Source organism: Mesoplodon densirostris, chromosome 1, assembly GCF_025265405.1.
Source record: "Mesoplodon densirostris isolate mMesDen1 chromosome 1, mMesDen1 primary haplotype, whole genome shotgun sequence".
In the NCBI taxonomy this organism is placed as follows: domain Eukaryota; kingdom Metazoa; phylum Chordata; class Mammalia; order Artiodactyla; family Ziphiidae; genus Mesoplodon; species Mesoplodon densirostris.
The window spans coordinates 144,039,010-144,060,305 of record NC_082661.1 but is presented as its reverse complement, the minus strand read 5'-3'; the positions used below and the strand labels follow the sequence as shown (position 1 = coordinate 144,060,305).

Here is a 21,296-nt window from a genome sequence, read left to right as displayed (position 1 = left end):
ATTATTCACTGAGCTACAACTATTCTTTAAGGATCTTTCTCATATGAGATTTTTAATATTTTATTTTTTATTTGTGGACCTTTTAAAGAGCCTTTATTTTCTATTTGGTAAAAATGTTTTGAAGAACTATTCAGATAATCACATACATAATATAATAATAGTTAACAGGAAATTAACGATTTTTTAAAAATGGTATCAGTTAGTGTAAAACGTTTCATAGTAAATTTACAAAGCTCTCCTCAAAAGGTACAGCCTCCAAATCCAACAAAAGCTTAGTTTACCTTGATGGTATTTAGATGAGTGCTTTAAAATTCATCCTTTTAATTTTGAAGACATAAAAGTGATTCTGAGGGTGTTCCTGAATTTCCAATGTAATGCAAAAGCTGGTGTGCTGATTAATATCCACTACATGTTATACATCCATCAATGCTCCTCAAGCAATTTGAAATATCATTCATAAATGTTGTCTATTGTGATTCTGGTCTTGCTTTACCACTTAATGCCTCTAACTTGCTGCAAGTGATCCTCTGCAGGCTGAGGAACCGGTCGAGGCAGGAGAAAGGCTGCTTCTCCACACCGGCCAGGATGACATTCTGGAAGGACTACGTGAAGGACAGGCATCGCGCCCTGGCCAGACCATGTAGGGGTTCACCCCAGGCACACAGCTGACTGTGTCGAGAAGCCAAGAGCCTCTGCTGAGCCCTCTCCTCTGTTCAGGAGACTTAGTGATGCTGATTAAGAAAGTTAAGACACCAAGCCTAACTCTGCTACACCTGCACTCAGAGACAGAGCTGCAGACAGAGGGAGCAGCGTCCAGTAGAGACGTGTAAGAAGGACACACTTATTTCCCACGGCTCGTGTTTCTGAGACTGCTGGGACCTGGGACCCTTTGCTGCAGTGCTGCAAGTCTTGCACCTGGACAGACCTCTCCTTGACCAACAAAATACAAAGAAACCATGTGGGACTAAAAATAACTGAGTGTATGCACAGTTGGGGCAAATTATGAACCAAAAGATACAAACAGACCAAAAAACCTTACTGCCACTTCTGAAGAGCTGGGGGCCAAAAACAGGGTGTGGGGAGCAAAGGCAGGGTACAGAGCATGCTCCCTGCACTCAACACCACCAGAGGAGTGGCCCAAACACTTAAGCCAGCCCTCCAGCCTGACCGATGGACACACCCCTACCCTCACCCCATATAAGGAACTAGCTCGCCCCCCCCTCAGATAGTGAGCAAGGGCACCAGTTACCTGTTCTAGCTCCCCCTGCTGCAGCAGGGGCCCCAGTAAAGCTTTGCCTGAATTTCTTGTCTGGCCTCTAGTCAATTTCTATTGATTAGGGAGGGCCAAGCACACTGGTCTGTATCATTTCCAGGTACAGAAGCTAGACCACCACTCCTCTCTCCCCAGTCCTCTTAACCCTTTCCTGCGGAAACGGGAGTGAGTTACCTGACAGATGATTGGGAGGAGGAAATTGGGCACGCTCTGTTGAGCCCTTTCCTCTTAGAGAGCCAGCTCTCTGGCCAGTTGTTCTTGCCTGACTGCTGCCCCGTGGCAGAAAACCTGATTCTGGCAGGAGGCTTGAGTCACAGTCTAACCTCAGTTTAATTCTGGGGGTAGTTTTAGCAGACACGCTTAGCAGCAGATCTAAAGCCACATTCACAAATTGACTTTTCAGTTACAATGATATTTTGATCTCCTAAGTCTGACTCTGTAAGTTCATCTCTCCATGGGTTGCAAACTCTATTGAGGGCCAGGATATTAGTCCCCCAAGAGAGCAATGGATTCATTATTTTAAATCTAACACAGACTTTGATTTTGAAATTAGCATTTTAATTTCAAAAATATGGGTATATTATCTGCAAATCTATTTTTCTTAGAGATAAAAGCCCTAGCACTTTACACCATAAACTCAGAGCACTCATTATTACCTGCAGATGATGTAATAATTTCTAATATGTTGACATTTTAGTAAGTCCATAAAATAATGATGGGTCCAAAGGGAGAGATGGAGTATTTCAGCATGACACAAATGCTTACATCACTATGAAACACCTCCATTTGGAATTACCTGAGGCAGAGGATCCATGGACAGGAAAGATGAACAAGCATCATCTAGCTGTAGAAAACAAAAATGCCAGTTACATCTTGGAAACAGAGAGAAGATAGCAAAAAATGGAAAGCAGATTTTACGAAGTCAAGTTACCTATGCAACATTAATTAAAGTTCCATGACTGTTCAGGGCTCTGGATTTGGGAGGCAGGAGCCTTTTAAACTATCCAAGGAAGTCCTGGAATTGGGATTTCCCCAAGATTCACCCCCAGGCACAGGGATATACATCCCCATTAACAGTCAGTAGGGATCATCAGAGCATAAAGATGCTTCAAACATTGAAGGGAAAAACTTCTGGTATTATTCAGCCTGAGAAACGTGAGTAGTGACTAAAGAATGGCCTCAAAATTAAGGAACACCCTGCTATGTGGTTCTTTAAATCTAACCATATCTACATATAAATCTAATCACACCATCTAAATTAACATGATAATAGCATGTGTGCTAAATGACAAAGTGTAAGTAAAAAGTCTTACACAACATGGGCCATCTTCCAGTTCTCTACCAAGAAGCCAGCATGAGAAAATAGTTCTATTTTACAGTGAAGGTTTACTGAACTATGCTTGCCAACTAGCTGTCCTCGGCTTTTTTTTTTTTTGCCAACTAATTTAATTTTTATTTTATATTGGGATATAGTTGATTTACAACATTATGTTAGTTTCAGGTGTACAGCAAAGTGGTTCAGTTATATATATACATATATCCATTCTTTTTCAGGTTCTTTTACCATATAGGTGATTACAGAAGACTGAGTTCCCTGTGCTGTATAATAGGTTCTTGTTGATTATCTATTTTATATATAGAAGTGTGTATATGTTAATCCCACACTCCTAATTTATCTTGAGGGCTCCTTTCTGTGGCGGTTTTTTTTTAATTAATTAATTTTATTCATTTATTTTTGACTGCGTTGGGTCTTTGTTGCTGCGTGCTGGCTTTCTCTAGTTGCGGCGAGCGGGGTCTACTCTTCCTTGCGGTGTGTGGGCTTCTCATTGCGGTGGCTTCTCTTGTGGAGCACAGGCTCTACGCGTATGGGTTTCAGTAGTTGTGGCTTGTGGGCTCTAGAACGCAGGCTTCGTAGTTGTGGCGCATGGGCTTAGTCACTCCGTGGCATGTGGGATCTTCCCGGACCAGGGATTGAACCTGTGGCCCCTACATCGGCAGGCAGATTCTTAACCACTGAGCCACCAGGGAGGTCCCTCTGTGGAGTTTTGATGCGATGTTTAGGAGGCCTTGCCAAAGACCTTGTTTCCACTGTTCTGCACACACATTTGTGAAGCACTTTCTGCTGAATGTTATTACAAAGCTCTGCTGGGGGTACACCAGATCTTGGTAATGGTCTCGTGGAGGTTGAAAAAAGGATCCATTTCTTCAATTTTTATTGCACATTTAGGGAAAAAGCCTTCAGAGAGAAAACTTGGACCCTCTAATGCCTTGATGTCCTCATAAGTAAACCTCACGGTGGGAACTCCAAGATGGTTGATGAAGTAATCAGCATCATCTTGCATCTGTACAGAACTGATATTTGTTTCTGGGTACTGATCTCTTCTGGAACAGTTGAAATTATTTTTCTCAGCTACCAGATGCTGAAGAGATGGTGAACCTACAGGGTAGAGACTTGAGTTACCGCTTACAGGACTGTGGAGACTAACATAAGCCACAACATTTTTCTGCAGAACCTTCTTGAAATCCTCTCCCCATTCATATGAGCCAATATTTCCAAAAGCTGTTCCACCCCATGAACAGAAAACAATAGTGCGGTCTGGTCTCCACCCTCTCTTGACTCTTAACATCAAGGCCCGGATAAAAGCTGTGATGATGGCAATGCTGCTGGCCCATTCTTGTCCATTATAATTGTATGCGGTATGATGATGGCTGCCAACTATGATATAACGGTCTGGAGATGTCGAGCCTTTTAAATATCCAACAACATTAGTCTGTTTCAAATTTTGTGACTGTCTGAATTTGCATGCTGACAATTCTTTCCTCATTTGGAAGTTCTAGAGGGCTACAGGCACTGTGTGTGATTCTATCTTTCAGCGAAGAGATGAGTTTTGCAACGAGATACGCTGAGATGGGGTGCACTAGTAGAGAGGTGAGGTTTGATCAGTTTTGTCTAAAGCTTCCATCTGCTAGTGTTGGAGGGTCTCCTGCAGAGGCGGGTGGCGCTTGTGGCTCACCGTTGGGACAAGGACACTGGCAGCAGAAGTTCTGGGAAGTACTCCTTGGTGTGAGCCCTCCCAGAGTCCACAGTTAGCCCCACCAAAGAGCCAGGTAGGCTCCCATGCTCTGTCCTCAGCTTTTATCCTTAAAAGAAACCTTGAAAGATCTTAAACTGTAGTATGAGATTTATACTAATCATTTAAAAACTGTGCTGAGAACTTAAGCACTAAGCTAGGTGTCTAGAGTTATCTATGGCATTTATTTCTTTGGTGGCCTTTTAAAATGGGACTAGAAAAAATGGTACTGATTCTTGTCTGTCTGGGATAACTTAGGTTGAGTCCTATTTATGACATAACATCTCAGGGGCCCCCTTCTAGTTTCAGAATTGTTTGTTGAATTTAATTTAATTGCCATTCTCACACTAAACTGAAGGGGGATAATCATACCCTTTAGTCATAATTTCTCAAGCTCCTCTGGTTTCCAAGTTGAACATGAACTAACATATATAATTCTGTAATTTAGAGAATAACAAAGGTATACGGTATGATAGAAAAGCATACGTTTATGTCTCCTTTTTATGTTCACAGAACTTATCCTCTCTATATATCACAAATACTAGGAGAATTGTTTTATTCTATTTGTCCCTTGTGTCCATCCACCTGCTCCCTCTTCCATGCCATATAAACCCAGAATCATGGATACAAACACACACAGACAGTGGTAAACTTCTTGAGGGCAGGGGCTACCTAACGTGCCCAAATAAGTGTTCAATAAATATTCTTTAATTAAATTGCATTGAGTTTGTGGGGGAAAAAATAAAGAGAAGTCAATTGAGAAGGGAAAGCAAAAAAAATACCCTTTTAAGCTTCAAATTGTGACTAATGCTTTATGTATCACCCCAAAATGCGATTTAATTTGCTCTAGTAGGGTAGGAGGAAGTGGTTCCTCTCGAAATTGTTGTGATGTTTAGGTATCTGAAGACTTTACATGCTCAAGGGGAAAGCTGTCCACCCCCAGCCCAGGCTGCTCATTTGTATGAGGTGGCCATGTCCACGGACAGCGGACCCTTTAACTTCAGGGCTCACTAATCAGTGCATCAATATGGCTTGAATAAAAACATCAGAATAAGAAAAAACACCAATTAATCAAATTAGGAGATAACTGCAAAGCTTTTCAGTCTTTGTTCTCCTTTTTTTTTTTTTGCAGTACGCGGGCCACTCACTGTTGTGGCCTCTCCCGTTGCGGAGTGCAGGCTCAGCGGCCATGGCTCACAGGCCCAGCCGCTTTGCGGCATGTGGGATCTTCCCGGACCGGGGCACGAACCCGTGTCCCCTGCATCGGCAGGCGGACTCTCAACCACTGCACCACCAGAGAAGCCCCACATATGGTTCTGTAGGAGAATATGTTTGGGCTACATACTCAGGAGAGGGCATGCTAGACCATGGGGATATCTAGGCGGCTTTCTGGATGGCTACACCAGTTGACACTCTCATCAGCAATGCATGGGGATTCCTACACCCTACATCCTTGCTAACGTTTGCCATTCTCTAGATTTCAATTTTTTGCCAGTCTAACAGATAGAAAGTGACAATATTTTTGTCTTAATTTTCATGTCATTGTTACTAATGGATTTGAGCATCTCTTTAGATGCTTGTTGGTCTTTAGGTTTCTTCTTTGTAAATTGTTCTATTCTTTGACTATTTTTACTTTGGACTCCTGTCTTTATCCAATTAGCTAGAATTTCTTAGATATTCTAGAAACGAATTCCTTATCAGTTTTAGGCATTGTCAATATCTTCTTTCAAAGGCTCTTACATTTTTTCAATGGAGTCCTTTGTTGAAAGAAATCTTAACTTTTAATGTAGTTCAAGTCATGAAGTTTTTGGCCTTATAATTTATGGTGGAAGTTTTTTATGGAAAAATCTATGGAATTTTTTATGGAAAAGCTTATTAAAATTTGTGGAAAGAAGCCTTTCCCTGCTCCCAGCTCACAAAGATGTTTTTCTAATAGAAAAGATATTTCCTATTAGCTCTATAATTTTACCCTGTATGTTTAGACCTTTAATCCACCTGGAGCCCACCTTTGTATGGGGTGTTAATTTTATGTTTCTCCATACAGTGAGTCAGTTTCTCAACCCTCATTTGCTGAACAATCTGTCCTTTTGCCTCTGAATTTTAGTGTTACTTCTATTATAAGTTAAGTTTATGTGCACATGCATTTGTCTCAGGTTGTCTTAGGTTGGGTTCCCCCAGAAACAGACCTTGAGATAAGGATGTGGATATGAGTAGATCATTTGGAAGATAACCCAAAAAGCACTGGTAGAAGGTGGAGAAGTGAAACAGGGAAGGGAAGGAATCCAATCAAGGGTATGTTATCAAGCAGGTTACCACCATTGTAACTGGGATCAATCTGCCTGGGGTACTCTGAGACACAATGCAGAATACATCTCAGAGTTATCCCACCTGAGGGGAGAGGCAGCTAAGGTATTCATCCACCAACTCTCTTGGGTCACCAACTGATGGCTATTCCTGTCGTGGGGGCATTTGGTCCCAGGCACTTCTGGTCTGTCCTGAGCACAGGCCAAACAGAGTTACAGGTGCTTGCAATTAGAAACAGTAAGTTTGGAGTGTGCTAGAATGGTGAATGACAAAGGGATATCACAGGGCACTGACAGTGTCTGCTAAACTCTCCAAGCTCTAGTCTCAGTTCCACTGGTTCATTCATCTATTCTTATGCCCTCACCATACCTTTTTTATTAGTACAGTTTCTTAGTATATCTTGAAATCTGGTAGGGCAAGTTCTGGCTCTTAGCTCTTTATATTTAAAATTTCCTTAGCCATTTGTAGACCTTTATTTTTCCACATCAATTTTAGGTTAAATTTATAAACTTTCCCCAAAAAAAGTTAAGTGGAATTCTGATTGGGTTTCATTGATTTTATGGGGTTTACATTGACTAATTTAGGGAGAATTGATATTTTTATTACAGTAAATTAATTGTTCCCTCCAAAAGCAAAGAACGTCTCTCCATATATTCACATTATCTTCTAATTCTTTTATTAAAATTTAATTTTTTCTCCATAAGCCATTGTGTATTTTTGGTTAATTCCTAGATACTTATAGTTTTTGTTGCCATTGTGAATGATGTAATATTTTCATGTTACTTTTTCCTAGTGAAAAGAAATCTTATTGATTCTTGTATATTGGTATTATATCCAAAACTCTTCTGAATTCTCATTTTAGCTCTAATAGTTTAAGAGCGAGCAATTTATTAATGTAATTCATCATGATTATAGATTAAAGGAGAAAAGGCATATTGCTTATCTCAATACTGGTGCAGATAAAATATTTGATTAAGTTCACATTTTATTTAGGATTAACAAAACTCTTAGGAAGATAGGAGAAGAATAGAAGTTCCTTAACTAGGTAAAGGTTATATAACAAAATTCTAGAGCAAATTTATACCCTATGGAGAAGCTTAAGTTACATTTATTGTGTAACATAGTACTGGAGGCCTTTGGCCAATGATTAGAAGGAAAGAAGAAATTGTTTCTTCAGTGCTTATTGTATTACTATAGCACCTTTTTGGCATCAGATATTTTTCTAGGAATTTATTCATTTCATCTAAGTTTTCAAAATTATTACCATATAACTGTCCATGATACTTTGGCAGGGGTAACAGCTTATTGAAATATAATTCAGATTCTCTACAAGTCGCCCATTTAAAGTGTACAATTCACTAGTTTTTTTTAAGGCTATTATCCCGTTTATCTAGAAAGAAAATAACAGCTTGATATAATAGCCTTCTAGAGAATATATACGTACACACAGAAATTAGGCTTGGGGGTCAGGATAAATGTCAGAATTTAATCCTGATGGTAGCAAGAATTAGCTTACCTCAGATGAAGGCTATAACTCAACTAGTTAGAGCAGAGAATGCCTTAAGGTAGTAGAACAGCTGCCGCTTCCCAGTGCCCTTCTTTTCTCTCCCTGAGATATGCCCTAAATCTGTGGGTTTATGGGACTAATGCAGGATGCGAGTCCCACCAGATTAGAGGGGCACTGAGTCTCCTCAATCTGTTTTTTTCTTTATCAGTTTAGAGGGTGATGTCATTGATAGGTAAAGCAGTAAATCTATACTCTAACTACCTTGTTACTGGACCTAAAGTTCATGTTTTGAATACAGACCTTCAAACTGAACCACAGAATATAGGAACTCTCTGGTTCAGAGCTACAAATAACAAGGGGTCTTTCCATAGGGACTTTGCAGCCACGAACTTTTTTTTTTTGCGGTATGCGGGCCTCTCACTGTTGTGGCCTCTCCCGTTGCGGAGCACAGGCTCCGGATGCGCAGGCCCAGTGGCCATGGCTCACGGGCCCAGCCGCTCCGCGGCATATGGGATCCTCCCAGACCGGGGCACGAACCCGTATCCCCTGCATCGGCAGGCGGACTCTCAACCACTGCGCCACCAGGGAGGCCCTGCTTTGTTGTTCTTTTATCAGCATATAAAATCCTGCTTTGTCTGTTAAAATGGTTTGTGTATTTGAATTCTATTTTATCAGATATTAAGACTGCTACTCCAATTTTCTTGCAGTTTATATTTGCTTGATATGTCATTTTCCATTCTTAGCCATTTTTTGTTTCCTGCTTTAAGTGTGACTCTTATAGAGATCATATTGCTAAATCTGTTTGTAAAATCCAGCCTGAGAATCTCTTTTAAGGGGTGTATTTTAGCAATTCATATTTATTATAATTACTCTATTATTAGGATATATTTGTGCCACCTTAATTTACCACTTACTGTATTTTTGGTTTCTTTTTCAACTTTCCTTCTTTCACTTGATAAAGAGAATAATTCTGAATTCAGAATGTCAGTAAAATCACAGTTGTCCCAAAGCTCAACTACATTATTTCACTTTACCATGATAATTTTAAAAAGGGTAAAGTTTCCACTAGTTTGTGTAAGGATAATTCTTTACCTCATTCCGCAACTGTAATTCTTGTTCCAGCTGTAATCCTTGAGGCAATATTGGAGCACCTAAAAATAAAGTTTTGGATGATAAAGTTTTGATTTACTTTTGGATGATATTTCTCATTTTTCACTGTACATCACTACCCTCCTATTTCAACTAGATATTTCAACATCTGACTTAGTATAAAGAGACATAATTATTAAATAAACCTTAAAACATTACAAAGACATTACTCTCAAGAGTGAATTTCTTATATGTCTACACAAAAACTTGTACATGAATGCGCATAGCAGCATTATTCATAATAAGCTCAAAGCAGAAACAATCCAGATGTCCATCACTTGGTAAATAGATAAACAAAATGTAGTACATCCACACAATGGAAAATTGTTGGCAATAAAAAGGAATGAACTACTGATACATGCTTCAACAGAGATGAATCTCAAACATATCATGCTAAATCAAATAAGCCAGATGCAAAAGATCAAATACTGTATGAATCCATTCATATGGAATGTCCAGAGAAGGCAAACTTATAGTGATAGAAAGACTAGTGGTTGCTTGGGGCTGAGGGTAGGAATGCGGATTGACTGCAAATGGACATAACAGATCTTTGGGGGGTGATGGAAAATTGTATTGTTGTGATAGCGGCACAACTTTTTTTTTTTTTTTGGTGGAGATGAAACAATACTTTATTTGTTAAGGAGAAGTAAAAGTACAAAAAGGCTTATATAACAGAACATAAAAAAGTGAGAAATCCATTGCACTTAATTCAGAACGCTTGAAGAATCACCTATGCCACTATGTATGAATAATGCAGGGGCAGAAATTTATTACAGACACATATATTTTGGTTTGGATTTAGTGCTGGACCTTGTTTGACTTAAATCTTGTAAAGAATGATATTCAACTAACTGAAATAACATTTTTCAAGTAAGACAATGCCTCCAGGGTATTGCTAGTGTGATCCTGAAATAGAATTTGGATGATGAAGTATCAGATAAAATTTATGTAAATGGTATGATGTTGTAGCACGTTAACTATGATGAGTGAGGATCTTTTTCTTATTGTTTTTTTTTCTTCCCAGTTTTACGAAGATGTAATTGACATACAGCACTGAATAAGTTTAAGGTATACAGCATAATGATTTGACTTACAGATATTGTGAAATGATTATTACAATAAATTTAGTTAATATCCATCACCTCATATAGATACCAAAAAAATGTTTTTTTTCCTTGTGATGAGAACTCTCAGAATATACTGTCTTAACTTTCAAATATACCACAGAGCAGTGTTCACTATAGTCATCATGTTGTATGTTACATCCCTAGTACTTATTCATCTTATAACTGGAAGTTTGTACCTTTTGACCACCTTCATCCAAAATTATTTTACCATAAATCACAAATTAATTTAAATTAAAAGACAAATGAAAACTCCCAAAATGTATGAAACATATTTAATAAAATGTGATGGTAAATGTCCTTATAATATAGAACTCTTTCAAATCAATACAGAAAAGAAAACATTAATAGGCAAATGACTGCCCAACTCCTTAAGTCTACTTAAAAATCACTGTGTTGCAACATAATAAAGGCCATATATGACAAACCCACAGCCAACATCATTCTCAATGGTGAAAAACTAAAATCATTTCCACTAGGATCAGGAATAAGACAAGGTTGCCCACTCTCACCACTGTTATTTAACATAGGTTTGGAAGTTTTAGCCATGGCAATCAGAGAAGAAAAAGAAATAAAAGGAATCCAAATCAGAAAAGAAGAAGTAAAGCTGTCACTCTTTGCAGATGACATGATACTATACATAGAGAATCCTAAAGATGCTACCAGAAAACTGATAGAGCTAATCAATGAATTTGGTAAAGTAGCAGGATACAAAATTAATGCACAGAAATCTCTTGCATTCCTATACACTAATGATGAAAAATCTGACAGAGAAATTAAGGAAACACTCTCATTTACTCCTGCAACAAAAAGAATAAAATACCTAGGCTAAGGAGACAAAAGACCTGTATGCAGAAAACTATAAGACACTGATGAAAGAAATTAAAGATGATACCAATAGATGAAGAGATATACCATGTTCTTGGATTGGAAGAATCAACATTGTGAAAATGACTATACTATCCAAATCTATCTACAGATTCAATGCAATACCTATCAAACTACCAATGGCATTTTTCACAGAACTAGAACAAAAAATTTCACAATTTGTATGGAAACACAAAAGACCCTGAATAGCTAAAGCAATCTTGAGAAAGAAAAACGGAGCTGGAGGAATCAGGCTCCCTGACTTCAGACTATACTACAAAGCTACAGTAATCAAGACAGTATGGTACTGGCACAAAAACAGAAACATAGATCAATGGAACAAGATATAAAGCCCAGATATAAACCCACACACCTATGGTCAACTAACCTATGACAAATGAGGCAAGGATATACAATGGAGAAAAGACAGTCTCTTCAATAAGTGGTGCTGGGAAAACTGGACAGCTACATGTAAAAGAATGAAATTAGAACACTCCCTAACACCATACATAAAAATAAACTCAAAACGGATTAGAGACCTAAATGTAAGACTGGACACTATAAAACTCTTAGAGGAAAACATAAGAAAAACACTCTATGACATAAATCACAGCAATATCTTTTTTGACCCATCTCCTAGAGTAATGGAAATAAAAACAAAAATAAACAAATGGGACCTAATGAAACTTCAAAGCTTTTGCACAGCAAAGGAAACCATAAACAAGACCAAAAGACAACCCTCAGAATGGGAGAAAATATTTGCAAAGGAATCAACAGACAAAGGATTAATCTCCAAAATATATAAACAGCTCATGCAGCTCAATATTAAAAAAAACAAACAACCCAATCCAAAAATGGGCAGAAGACCTAAGTAGACACTTCTCCAAAGAAGACATACAGATGACCAAGAAACACATGAAAAGCTGCTCAACATCACTAATTATTAGAGAAATGTAAATCAAAACTACAATGAGGTATCACCTCACACCCGTTAGAATGGGCTTCATCAGAAAATCTACAAACAACAAATGCTGGAGAGGGTGTGGAGAAAAGGGAACTCTCTTGCACTGTTGGTGGGAAAGTAAACTGATACAGCCACTATGGAGAACAGTATGGAGGTTCCTTAAAAAACTAAAAATAGAATTACCATATGACCCAGCAATCCCACTACTGGGCATATACCCAGAGAAAACCACAATTCAAAAAGACACATGCACCCCAATGTTCATTGCAGCATTATTTACAATAGCCCGGTCATGGAAGCAACCTAAATGCCCATTGACAGACGAATGGATAAGGAAGATGTGGTACATATATACAGTGGGATATTACTCAGCCATAAAAAGGAACAAAATTGGGTCATTTGTAAAGATGTGGATGGATCTAGAGACTGTCATACAGAGTGAAGTAAGCCAGAAAGAGAAAAACAAATATTGTATATTAACGCATATATGTGGAACCTAGAAAATGGTACAGATAAACTGATTTGCAGGGCAAAAATAGAGACACAGATGTAGAGAACAAACGTATGGACACCAAGCATGGAAAGTGGCGGGGGTGGGGTGGTGGGGGTTGTAGTGGTGGGATGAATTGGGCGATTGGGATTGACATGTATACACTGATGTGTATAAAATTGATGACTAATAAGAACCTGCTGTATAAAAAAAAAATAGAGGAAACCTATTTATTAGGTTTATAGACATGTGTTCAGTTAAAAAAAATAAAACACTACTGTTACCTTGAGAAAAAAAAAATTGACCAACTCAATGAAACCTTGTGAATATAATGTTAAAAAGTATAACTATGAAGCATAAAATTTAATTTTAGTATGAAAAGATTAGAATGGCAAATTATATTGAAGCTATGTGGAATTATGTTTATAGACAACAGGAAGAGAAAATAAAAATGTAAATGTTGCTTGATAGGATAATGAGATTAGAGGTGGTCTTTAATATTTGTCATTGTTATGCTAATACAATACCTTTATAAAACCTAAAAATCGTCAAACAACACATTTTTTAAAAATTGTGGTAAAATGCACAAAACAGAAAATTTATCATTTTAACCATTTTAAAGTGGACAGTTCAGTGATATTAAGTCAACAAAAATTTAAAACTTTCAGATGGCACCTGAATAAAAGATGTGTTGTCCATTGGTGATTTTTTTTTTTTTTTTTTTTTTTTTTTTTTGTGTGGTACGCGGGCCTCTCACTGTTGTGGCCTCTCCTGTTGCGGAGCACAGGCTCCAGACGCGCAGGCCCAGCAGCCATGGCTCACGGGCCCAGCCGCTTCGCGGCATGTGGGATCCTCCCGGACCGGGGCACGAACCCGTGTCCCCTGCATCAGCAGGTGGACTCTGAACCACTGCGCCACCAGGGAAGCCCCCACTGGTGATTTTAATGTATCTGGTATAGAACTAAAGTCACCACAAAACTTCTTCTGGGAAATTGGCAGATCATAAACATAAAAAATTTATTTTGCTTTATATTAAACCTTATTGTTTTACTGTTTCAAAATTCAAATTTACTCACAAGAAAGAGTGTTTCAGATTAGATTTGGTTTCACAAATGCTGCTCCTGCTATTCATTCTTATCACCAGAAAAAAATGACTATTAGTGACTAATGATAATATGTTCCAAAAAATAAAAAGTTAAGGTCTCTTAGAAACAATACAAACGTTATCAGTAGAAGTAAATTATAGCAAGTTTATATATTCAGGAGAATGTGAAACTTATACCACTGATTGTTAAAGGGTTTTATAGCAAGTTTATATATTCAGGAGAATGTGAGACTTATACCACTGATTGTTAAAGGGTTTTAAAAGCTTTTTATTACATTTGGTAACAAAATTATAGGCTTAGTTGTAAAATCCAGGGTTAACTACCATTGGGAAAATTAACTATACATTACAGTAAACATTTAGAAAATGTTTTTCTAAAATGTTCAATCTAGGTCAATAAACTTGTCTGTAGAAGTAAAAAAAATAATAAAATAAAATAAAATAAAAATGTATCATGTCCTTTAACCTTCATACCAACCTTTTAAGTTAGTTATTCTACTTATTCCCATTTTAAGATGAGGAAATTGAAGGAAGGAAAGATTAAGCAATTTGTCTCAGGTCACCAAAATATATACATAGCAGAAGCAGATTTCAAACCAGACTCCAAATCCTGACAGATTTTTTTTCTAATTCTACCACCTTTCAGATGTCTTGCCTTGAGTGCACAAAAATTTGTGCTAGTATTTAATCTATGTTCTAATAATAGTAATTGTATTTCGCTACATTTTCTGTACCCAGCATTAGAAGTAACTTACAGGGGTCATGTAGTCCATAGTAGAGAGTTGATTTGTTTGAATCCCCTTTCATGGGACAGCTATTCAAGGTGGACAAATGAACTTACACACTTCTCAATTAAATATTTCCCATCCTAGCACAAATGTATATCCCAAAGTCACTGTTGTCTGGTGGATATTACTCTGAGCTGATTCTGTTTTCAGGAAGGGATAAAGCTGTGCTTCTCAAATTTTCATGCAAAACACCTGGTGATCTTACTTAAATGAGCTTCTGATTCAGTCATTCAGGGACAGGCCCAAGAGTCTGCATTTCTAGCAAGCTTCCCGGTGATACCGATGCTGCTGGTCCATGAATAACTGTGAATAGCCAGGGGGAGTGAGCACCGCATTGTAGAAAGAAACAGAGGATGGGAAGGAGGGAGATGCATGAGGGAAGGGATGTGGGAACAGATGTATATGTATGACTGATTCACTTTGTTATAAAGCAGAAACTAATAAAAAAATAAAAAATAAATTAAAAAAAATAAAAAACAAAACAAAACAAAAAAACAGAGGATGCCTCTTATTTGACAGAACTAGGGAGCTCAAATAAACATTTTAGGTGTAACCTTTTTAATGAGTCTGAATATTTCCAAAAGGGGTATATGAATGTTGTCATGAAAAAAGTCTAAAATCCATAGGCCCATTCCTTACAGCTTGGATGCATTACTCATCTGTTTTTACTAAGAGTGCACAACTTTGAAAAATAGGAAGATAAAAGAAAGAGGAATGGAGGGAGAGAGAAGTATTTGATTGAAGAGAACCAGAGTCAAGTATGATGCAGGGAAATGCACAAGGAATTCCACTTGTTGGATTCAGTCTTCACCTGCCTGTACTTCTGACTTCTCCACTCAAGATACCATGGTTAATCTCTGTTTGACAGGGCATTCCTGTTTAAAGAATACAGTTTCCTATTATTTCTTCTCCTGACCAACCCCCATCCTCCAGTAAAAGTGCAAGCTCCCCCTCCCCACTGCCTTACCAAGAGCATGGAGAGTTTGCCTCCTTCCATGTCCCCAAGCTTGCATGGGCCACACCAAAATTGCCGTTATGTCTAACCTAGTCCCAAGCACTTATATAATCAAAAGGGGGTACTTTGTGGCTCTTACACAAAACACAGTCTCAGGGTAAAAAGGTTAGAGAAGCCAAAATTACAAAATGTTTATCTATAATTTATAGAAAACTATTAATATCCTATGACTGAATCCAAACATAAGGGAAAATTTTTTCCCCTTTGTCTATTTGTTAACTAAAGTTGATGTGATTTTCCTCTCAAGATACCCCAGATGTGGGCTTTATACTAATCAAATAGCCATACTAGATACTTTCGCAAGTATTGTCAGGGATGGTGCCACTGTCATCTACAGCCTAAAAACTGTACTGTTTTTGATCAATCAGTTTCAAGTTAAGTGAAATCTTTAGTCTTATACTGTACAATCTAACTAATGCAAATAATATGGATAGACAACTTGTGATCTGTAAATATACCATGTGTAAGTGAAAGAAAAACAGACTTGATTATTCTAAAAGTGGTATCAATTTTCTTTTCTCTTTGCTAGTACTTAACTAGTGTAGTGTTTGGAAGTCAGAAACTGTTACTTCTGACTGAATTTTAAGAATTATTCCATGAACAGGGGCCTGAGTAGGAAAAGACACTTCTTAATTTAGTCTTAGGCACTTGATCACTTATTGTCAGAGGCCACATCAAGCGACAGTTTGTTGCAGATATACAAATGTGCCCCTCTTTCAGGAAATGTCCTTCTTTATTTTAGTGTTCTCTGAATAGTAAGCCATTTCCAGCCACCGAATCTGTGGCTGGTCTTTTATCTTCCCATTGCTATTTTACGCTCTGCTAACTCATTTTTGCCAAGGATGTTGCACTTATTGACATGATTTTTTTTTTCCTCTGGCATTGTGGCATTTGCTTTATTGTTTTTCAATACATTCACTTGCATGTTGCATAATGATTAATCTTGGTAGATTATCTTCCAGTTTTGCTTATGTATGTCATGCTTCCCCTCCGGTGCTATGTTTAGGGTCTCAGGACTAGGGCAGATCACCAGGGCAGATCAGACTAGGAAAAATTCACCCTCTTCCCTCCCCATCACATTTTTAGAGAGATAAAATTAATTTTTTGGTATCAAGAGCAGATCTGAAGGGGAAAGAAGACGGAAAAGGGTAGTCTATGGGGTCTCTGTGTAGGGAAAGAGGTATTTCATCCCTTTGCTTGAGAAATATTGGGGATATTTATGAGATGATTGGTCAACCACCAGATATGCTCTTTTGAAAATAAAACCCAAGACTTGCCTTTTTAAGAAATCAGCTGCTGCTTTCTATAGTTTCTGCTCAATCACCAGAAGCCTGAAAATTCCCCTGCCTCCCCACCAAAACGAAGTTACCTCCCACTGATGCAAAAATCACTGCAAGCATATAGTACGTAACATGCATGGAAAGTACATTTGCTTTACAGAGGAAAAAAATTAAACTATGATTATCTGCTTCCTTAATAAGGCAGATAAAAATTACCAAACTAATTTTACCAATAAAAGATTAATATTACTTTGCATGTCATGCTGTAGCACTGCTGAATATGTGATGGAGAAGGTTTGGTCTCCTAGCTTCTGACTGCTTAGATTTCATAGTCAAATTACCTTGCTTTTCAAGCACGGGTGTCCCCACCTCCCTACATCTCCAGTTCCTTAAGGAAAGGGGGAAAACGATGAAAGGACAGCAAAAAAAAAAAAAATTAGGAAAAGAATAATAGTTTGAGTTCCCCCACCTCTACCTGAGGGCTGGGCTACATGCTAAGAAAGGTCCCTACAGTTATGGTTTCAAGTCCCTAACATTCTGAGCAATGATGAAACAGTCAGCCCTCCTTTATCCTACTGACAGGAAGGAGAGCAGAGGAAAACTAAGAGGACCTGCTGAGAAGCTAGAAAATTCATGATCTTAGTAGGTCAGTGGCTGGCACTGGAGGGGCCCTGGCTCAGAGCTGGGAGATGAGGGATGGTCCCCTCAAGGTACCTGGAAAGGTAACCTTAAGGGAACAGGGAAGTGATCTCTCCACTGGAACAAGTTGCATCTGCTCTACACTGTCTCCCAAGCTTCAGACACCGCTTCCTGACCTTGCTTTTGCTTTTCCCACACCTTTCCTCTAAGCAAAGCTCAGGAAGTCCCTACTGTTATCAAACCACATCTGCCTTCACTGGCTTTAGCTGTAGCACTGACTGAAAGCCCGGCTTGCACATTTGCTTCTCCAACTCCGCATTGTAAGAAGGTCTCTATTCCTTTTCCTGATCTGGTCTCTGAAAACCTATGAGGCACAGAGCTGACTCTTTCCCCTTCTATACGGCCAGAACGGGGCATGTTATTGCTCGGGATTATCTGAACAGACAGGAGCTCACTCACCAAGGAAGTCGAGCACTTTGCAAGTTGACCTCGCATCAGCAGGGGAAGTATCAAACCTACTCTAGTTTTGCTTCACTGATTGCAGTCAAAGGAAAAGCATTTTCATTTTCACTGTTTTAACTCCCATTACCCGAGGGAGTCCTACAAGTTTCCACCGACCTCAGGCTGCCCGGCCTGGGGATTTAGGCCAGGCCCAGGTCTGCGCTCGAGCCCGGCCACTGGCACCTGAGCCGCTGGCTGCCTTGGGGCGCCGACCCGCTCCTGTGATTAAGAGCGAGAACCTGGGGAGCTCGGCGGCACGAGGGGGTGGCAAATCTCAGAAGCCAAGAGAAGAGGCAAGAAAGGGAGGGAAGAGAGCGCAGCGACCACAGCGGGGAGGAGCGGCGCGGGACAAGGCGGTGGCGCGGGTGCCCTGGGAGGCGCGGGGTCGGCTTACCTCCGCAGCTGTCCGCGCAACAAGACAGCAGTAGTAGCAGCAGGAGCGGGGACGCAGCGGCCACCTGACCGGGGGGCGGCCCGGGGCGGCGGCTCGCGACTCGCAGCATCCCGGGACCCTGCACGGCACCGGCCCGCGCTCCAAGCGATGCTCTGGCTGAGCTTCTGCGTCCCTGGCGCGCTGTTCGCCCAGTTCGGCCGCCAGACTGGCCCACCCGCGCTCTGGCAACTTTTAAATCTCGCGGACACGTGGGCTGAGGCGGCGAGGTCCCCGCGCGCGTCATCTCCCCGCCCCCGGCCTCCCTCGCGTCACTCCCAACCCGCTGCCGGCTCCCGCGCCCCCTTCACAAGTTTCTGACTCAGAGTACCACTCATTTTCGTCGCCCCCGCCCTAGGGTCTCTGGGATAGAGGAGAATGGAATTAAAACGAGGCAAGTCCCTTCCCTTCTTTGGAAGCAATGAATGGGAGCTGGAGGGAAATGGCAAGCCAGGCGGCCCGAAGAGCCTGGGACGCCGGTTTTTACGCTGGACGGTGGCGATGCTCTGCCTGGGACGCCCCTTATGCACCTTCCCCGGGAAGCCTTCTCTGCCCCTCCCTCCTGTCCTAGCGCTCCAGTCACCACCTCGGTGCAAGCACCTCTGTTCTGTTCCCTTGCTCATCCTCACCTCCTGGCCCAACGCCCGGGGCATGTTAGAGCAACACAAGTTCATGGTGGTGGTGTTCCCCAAATTCCTACCTGGTCTGAGACCTTTTAGGGAAAAGCGGTTGCCTGTTAAAGACGGTTAAGAAGAAAGGGCTGGGCCTCCCTGGTGGCGCAGTGGTTGAGAGTCCGCCTGCCGATGCAGGGGACACGGGTTCGTGCCCCGGTCTGGGAGGATCCCATATGCCGCGGAGCGGCTGGGCCCGTAAGCCATGGCCGCTGGGCCTGCGCATCCGGAGCCTGTGCTCCGCAATGGGAGAGGCCACAACAGTGAGAGGCCCGCATACCGCAAAAAGAAAAAATAAAATAAAATAAAAAAGAAGAAAGGGCTGCTGAAGCTTGACCACACTACATTTCTAACAGTTCTAGAAGGTCTCTGGCTGTCCTGTGGAATTCCAGTCCTAAGGTAACTCCCTTTCCTATGCATTTCTCCTGATGTCACTCCCTAGCTGTTGCATTCTGATTTCCAGACTAACCTGACTTCTGCTATCCCTCTCCATACTTTCCTTCCTAAGTCGAAACATCCACGAAGCAGCTTCCTCCAGGGCACCAGCTGATACAGTTTTAATTTCCTTCTCCAGAAAGATGGAAGACGGATCTTGTTTGACCTCCTTTTGAAAGGAATGCTGAGGAAAGGGTAGAAAAGGAAGTACATTAACATTTCTTAAGGGACATCTTTATGTCAGGCACTTTCCCGTGCTATTTCATTTAAAATGCACAGCACCTCTGGGATATAAAAGTATTATGATTCTCATTTGATGATGCTTAGAGATATTAAACAATCTAAGGGTATCAGCATGTGAGGGAGCCACTGGCCATTCTACTCTCTGAAGGTGCTTCTCCTCTAAATCAGGGATTTTAATGTATCAGACATGCACTGTGCAACCCACCACAGGCAAGACATGTCCTTAAGGATACAACTTTTAGTAATCTTCCTAAAGGAAATTACAATTTAATAAAGGACCCCAAACCCACACTCAAATAGCTGTATTACAAGGCCCATTGGGATGGTGCTCTGGCAGAAATACAGAGAGGCAAGAGAATAACCCTGATAGATAAAGTGAAAAAATAATGCCTACCACTTTAAAGTTCCTTGTACCCATGAAGCCTGTGAGCAAGGCCAGATTATAGAGTCTGGTCCAGGTTCAAAGGTGGATGAGAATAGATCTGAGTCAAGATTGTGTGTGCCTTGATTTATCCCCAAAGTAGTAAAAAAGTAGTGCAAAGACTGTAAATGAAATAAGGATGTCGGTGGGGGAAGAAGGCTCTGGTTTCCCGTTGCCTTCTTGTGTTTCCTGGAGGCGCAGTGAAAGATCACTAGTCTCAGCCACTTGTGTGGAGTGAGCTGTCAGTGAGAACAGAAAAACCTGAAAATAGTGGGCTCGATGCTTTTTATACCCCCAGCAGGTCAGGAAAAGAAATGACTTGTGTATTACAAGGTTTTTTCCTACATGAATCAGGCTGCTCTGGATGTTCCTGTACATGGCCCTTGGTGCACATATGTAAGAGTTTTCTGAGTTATATACCTAAGAATAGAGTTATTAGGTCATAGGGATATGACCTAAACTCTGGATTGTTTTCCAATATGTTGTACCAATTTACACTTCACTAGCAGTGCATGAAGTTTCCATTGCTGCACATCCTTGCAAAAACCTTTGCCACCCTGGTGGGTGTGGTATCTCACTGTGGATTTAATTTGCAATTCCCACTACTAATGAGGATGAGTATCTTTTCACAAATGTATTGGCCATTATTGTTTTCTCTTCAGTGAAATGTCCATTTACCTCTGTTGCCCATTCTTCCCCTTTGGGTTGTTAGTTTTTTTCTTACCCATTATAGACAGGCTTCATGCATTTGGAGCTTTTGTTGGTTAACTGTGTGGCAACTATTTCCTCCCTACATGTGGCTTTTCCTTTTACTCACTGTATATGAGTTGTTATTTTGAAGAAATGCTTAAGAAAAGACTTGCAGACAAATGGTCGTGCTATTGTGTGACTTGGATGATAAGAGAACATGGATGAGGCAATGAGGGAAAACAGACACTTTATTTACCTAGGAGCTAAGTGGGGCGGGGGTGGGGTGTGGAATTCCACAAATATCTAAATGGGAAGAAGCTGATTCCCAA

At 40.3% G+C, this 21,296-nt stretch overlaps 1 protein-coding gene across 5 annotated transcripts in view; it reads right to left on the bottom strand.

The window, feature by feature from the left end:
* The window catches only part of NMU (neuromedin U), a 40,019-nt gene extending 21,263 nt beyond the window's left edge, over positions 1 to 18,756 (bottom strand). For all 5 annotated transcript variants that reach the window (XR_009533538.1, XR_009533539.1, XM_060109476.1 and 2 more), the window contains exons 1-3: positions 18,472 to 18,756; positions 9,248 to 9,306; positions 2,070 to 2,117 (exon numbers count right to left, since the gene is read on the bottom strand). Coding sequence is in view for 3 of the 5 variants with exons in the window: in XM_060109476.1 (XP_059965459.1) it covers positions 2,070 to 2,117; positions 9,248 to 9,306; positions 18,472 to 18,754 (390 nt within the window). In the remaining 2 variants the exon portion in view is untranslated. The remainder of the gene's footprint in view (positions 1 to 2,069; positions 2,118 to 9,247; positions 9,307 to 18,471) is intronic.
* Between the last annotated feature and the right edge of the window lie 2,540 nt (positions 18,757 to 21,296).